At 31.4% G+C, this 5175-nt stretch overlaps 1 protein-coding gene across 1 annotated transcript in view; it reads left to right on the top strand.

Annotated features, from left to right (window-relative positions):
- Nucleotides 1-5175, top strand: part of RAD17 (RAD17 homolog (S. pombe)) — a 31058-nt gene that overhangs the window by 8649 nt on the left and 17234 nt on the right. The window contains exons 5-11 of the mRNA XM_012721769.1: nucleotides 43-199; nucleotides 703-833; nucleotides 1800-1852; nucleotides 1937-2062; nucleotides 2149-2218; nucleotides 3480-3591; nucleotides 4681-4708. Coding sequence (XP_012577223.1) covers nucleotides 43-199; nucleotides 703-833; nucleotides 1800-1852; nucleotides 1937-2062; nucleotides 2149-2218; nucleotides 3480-3591; nucleotides 4681-4708 — 677 coding nt within the window. The remainder of the gene's footprint in view (nucleotides 1-42; nucleotides 200-702; nucleotides 834-1799; nucleotides 1853-1936; nucleotides 2063-2148; nucleotides 2219-3479; nucleotides 3592-4680; nucleotides 4709-5175) is intronic.

The following is a 5175-nucleotide window of genomic DNA, read 5'->3' as shown; positions in this document are numbered from 1 at the left end:
ATTTTAACCTTTAATTACTATTTATATTTGGGTTTGTTTTAGGGTGGATCTATTTTACTAATAACAGGTCCTCCTGGATGTGGAAAAACAACAACTATAAAAATTTTATCAAAGGAACTTAGTATTCAAGTACAAGAGTGGACTAATCCAATTTTAGCAAACTTCCAAAAAGATGAATTCAAGGAGCTATTTAATTCTGGTAAGATTTGCTGTGAAGGTAGGGGAAATAGTGGGAAAAGTCTCTTTGACATAGTGTGAAACACATTTCCTACCTATGTTCTTGCAACTCCTAAGATGCTGTTGGGTAGATGTTTTTGAGGAAGTACTTATTGCCACTTTTATGCTAGATTGGCAGCTGCTAAATAACAACTCATACAAAGTCTGAGTAACTCTCAGATGAGAGATAATTCCATATGAAAATTTTCTTCAATACTTCCCAACTTCAGAGAGACATACCTTCTGGAGAAGAAAAGAAAAAGTGCCACCATGGAGAATTAAATTTTGTTAGATAACAAAATGATACTAAAAATTTTTCTAAGATAAGTATCCTTATTTTCAATTTGAACAGTTTCACCTAATTAGAAAGTATACAGTATTGTAAACTAGTTCATATTTGTGTTTTAATGTATTTTATTTACATGTGTATCAATTGATGTATATGTAATTGGTGAAAATGAAATTATTAAATGTGTTTCTTTACAGAATCTAGCTTCCATCCCTATCAGTCTCAGATAGCAGTCTTTAAAGAGTTTCTATTAAGAGCAACAAAGTATAACAAGCTACAAATGCTTGGAGATGATTTGAGAACTGATAAGAAGATAATTCTGGTTGAAGTAAGAACAATTTTTGGAATCCTGCTATGATTATTGAGTAAACAATTGAAAGATGTAGCTTATGTAATAATAACACTTGCTTATCCCACAGAATTAATAGTGGAAAATATAACATAAAACTAAAGTCTCTTTCAATAAACTTGAATAGCTATAGGCTTATAAACTTTACGTTGAAGTGATTTAAGTATAGAAAAGCAAAAGAAACATTTGAAAAATGACTTAATGAAAATATAAAGACTACAAAAGTGATCTACGAGTCAGAAAAAAAATACAAAAATTGCAGACAAAGTATAGATCTGAGGCATACATAAGACGAGAGGGGGAGGGGAAAGTCAAAACGGGAGTGAGGAACAAGTGACTGGGGTGATATTTCATGGATGATGTAGTGTTGTAAGATTTCTGGGGCTGCATCTGAGGGGAGAAATGGATTAGTGTTAACAAATGAATAACAATGTAAAAAACTAAAAGCTTTTTAGGGCCCTCCCTGGTGGTACAAGGGGTTAAAGCACAGCACTGTGAAGCCTTCTGTGCATGAGCTCAATCAAGCTTGATCCCAGACCAGGGAGGTGACCCACATAGCACAGCAGACCTCTCCTTTCTTGCCCACATGCTGCTCCCCTCAGTAGTATATTTTGGTCAGTCTACCTGTGCTCCCTACTCTATCTCTGGTGAATTCTCTCACTTGTCCCGTACCGCTGACCTATACCTCAGTACTTGTAGGCATAAATAAATCTTTAAAAAACTTTTTTTTTTAAAAGGACCCTAAAATATTTGATCTGAAAATTGGGGTTTGCGTTAATTCATGTTACTGTTCAGGATATGAACTATTTCATGTATTCTTCAATTTCTGTATGTTCTTGTTACAGTGCTTTGGATAGATAACATTTTCCCTATCTTAATAAATTGAAATCTGAAAATTCATATGAGAATAAAACTGAACTAGTATTTATCCTGTGTTTTCAACAGGATTTACCTAACCAATTTTATCGAGATTGTCATTCTTTACATGATGTTCTAAGGTGAGTTTTAATGACATTTTCTAAAACTTCAAGTTAAATGACAAATTACTTAAATTTCAGTATTACTTTGTTTTCTTATCTTAGGACATATGTGCAAATTGGTCGGTGTCCTCTAATTTTTATAATCTCTGACAGTGTTAGTGGAGATAATAGTCAGAGGTTACTGTTTCCCAAAGATATACAAGAAGAATGTGGTATATCAAACATTAGGTAAGAAAAATTTCTGTATAGTCTTCACATATTTGTTATATTTTTAAATTAATCATTAACTATTATCTTTCTTATAAAACTTACAGTTTCAACCCTGTTGCACCAACAATTATGATGAAATTTCTTAACCGAATAGTGACAGTTGAAGCTAATAAGGTAAGTCCTAAGAATCAATTAATTTGAATATTATAATTACAGAAAGCAAGCCTAAATGGTATTGTGTAATTTCAAGATTTGAAGACAGATTGCAGTATTTAGAATTAAAAATTTTTTATTACATTCAGATGATATGCCAGGAAATATATTTTATAAAATATAGAAACTACCAATTTAAATCATCTTTTACCTTATTCTACTATTAAAACTTAACTTTCTCTTTCACAGTGAGGTAAATTTCCCTTTGCTTGGCTTAGTATTCAGATTGCATTTATTGCCAAAGTATTTTCTAGCATCTATGTACATTAGTTATAACTAATACTGTCCTGTTGTCACTTTTTGTTTTAATTTTTTAATTGAGAGTTAAAAAATGCATCATAAATTTATCATCCAGCCATTGTTTCCTAGGTTTGAGATATAATTGACATATAACATCTTATAGTAGTTTGTGATATAGACTTAATACATTCATATTAGAATATGATTAAGACAGTAGCATTAACTTATTGCCTCCTTCATGTTGCATAACTACAGTTTTCTTCCATGGTGAGATCTACTCTCTTAGCAACTTGTATCATGTCCCTAAACAGTTAAGAGTTTCTGAGGAGGAAGAGGAGATACATTTTTCTTACCTTTAACTACCAAGTGTTTGTTATATGAGCTATAAAAACACATACATATATTTGCATGTATATATATTTTAAGTTTACCTACATATCTTTAAATGTATACGTAAGATTTATACATCATAAATATCTATATGAAACATAGACTTTAAATCATTTGCTGTAGTGACTTAAATTACTAACAGGTTAGTAATATGCTGGAAACCCCACTATATGGGATTTTCATGTAAATTGAAGATTTATTCAATTTTTTGTATGCTTAATTTTATCATGCAATACCAGTTTATCATGTAATACCAGTTTGTGTATACATACATGTTTACATATGTGTATATATGTATAGTGAGGTATAACCTCAAAATATAACTTAGTCCAAATAAAAAGGTAAAACAATATGCTATTGAAATGTTATCTGAAACTAGGATAAGTCATTGACACTTTCACCACTCAAAGGCAGACTGGGTAAGTTTTAAGCACCTTTCCTAGGCACCTGGTAGCCTTTTAGCATTCAAATTTGAAAGTCTAGTTGTATGCATTAAGTTTAGAAAATGAGGGAGGAGGTCTTTCTTTTAGAAATAGTGTTTTGGTCTTTTGTTTTGGAAATAGTCATTTTAATTTAAATTTTCTAATTTTAGAATAGAAGTAAAATTATCTTCCCTGATAAAACGTCTTTAGAGTTGCTCTGTCAAGGATGTTCTGGTGATATCAGAAGTGCAATAAACAGCCTCCAGTTTTCTTCATCAAAAGGTAATCATATAAGGTATATTCCTTTATCTAGATGACTTTCTTTCATGAAAATAAATCAAACTAAACTTCTTTTAACTTGTTATTGATATATATACTTATCTCCACTTGAATTTTTATTGAGACAGTGTTGTGTGTACACGTGTGTATGCATGTCATGTGTGTACACATTCAAATTGCATCTCTCTGTGAATATGTCTTGTATTCATATAGCTACTTAAGGCAAAATCTGACTCCTTTATATGGTTTGCTACTTAACCTTTGAAAGTTGATTTGGAGTTAGAGTTCCTAGGTAAAAATCCTGAGTATGCCACTTCCTGGTGATTTATTTTTACAAATGGCTTAAACTCTTTGTGATGCTGTTTTTTACCTTTTATGTGAGATGTTGTCTCATACAGTTGCATGAAGTGTAAGACAATGCAGTGTTGATTCCAGTGCTTGGCACATACTGATTTCTCAATAAATAACCAGCTATCAATGGATTTAATAGTATTATGCTGAAGTAGGTTTACTTTTGAACTTAGTTCATAATAATTTGTGTTTTACAAATTCATCTCACCCACATTAATATGTTAATGATGGTCCATAGTCATGCTATCATAAAGAGATAGCCGTAAGCACAGTAATTACACTTAGTGATCATAGTTTCTGATCAGTCCTCATCAGAAAACATTTAGCAAGTAACCTAATGATGCTTAACATGCTTAACACTAAGTAATTGACTTAAAAGTTTTAAAAGTCCTCTTTGGAATTCTCAAAAGCCACTTGAAATTCAAATCTCTCCCTGTTTATTTAGTTTGCATCTTTGTTTTTCAAAATATCTACAGTGAAATTCAGAATTCTGATTATTACTGTAGAAGTAAATATGTAAATGATGCTTAGTTCCACTCCAGGAATTATTACTAGGAAGGCTGAAATATGGGCCATTTTGTTATTCCTCTGAGCTCAGAAATTTTAAAGCAAAGGAAATAATTTTTGAGTGGATCAAGAATTAAATAGCAATTGTATATTCTTTTAATTCTCACATCAGCCTAACTAGATAGACAGTCATAGGATTCAAACCCAGATCCTTTGTTCTTTCTGCTTTTCCAGACTGCTTTTCTGAAGTCATGCCTTCTGAGTTTTAAACAGTAGACTTACCAATGAAATTTGAACACAGGCACATTCATAAATTGGAGACCTTCCAAATCAGTAGAGAGGTAATATAGCATATAGCATAGTTGATAAGCACGGATTAAAGAACCAAACTGCCTAGATTCAACTCACTTACTAGCTGATGACCTGCTACAAAATCTCTTTGTATCTTGAATGTCTTGTTATCTTTGACCTGTATGATAATAGCTCTCTTTTAATAGAATTGTTATAAAGATTAGTTAATTAACACCATACACCAAAAATAGTATATGTAACACTGAGACATCAAGGTGATATGATTGTATGAGATTTGAGTATGTGATTGTGTGTGTGAAAATTTGAAATCTCTGTCATAGTCTGTCATACTTTTAGGCAACATTCCATTTTAGTAGTTTAGTATCCTAAAGAAGACAATAAATCAGTGCACATATTTTATAATTTTTGTTTACTAGA

The sequence above is a fragment of the Condylura cristata genome, unplaced genomic scaffold (assembly GCF_000260355.1).
Source record: "Condylura cristata isolate star-nosed mole 26May11 unplaced genomic scaffold, ConCri1.0 scaffold00007, whole genome shotgun sequence".
In the NCBI taxonomy this organism is placed as follows: Eukaryota; Metazoa; Chordata; class Mammalia; order Eulipotyphla; family Talpidae; genus Condylura; species Condylura cristata.
This window is presented reverse-complemented; position numbering and strand designations above follow the sequence as displayed.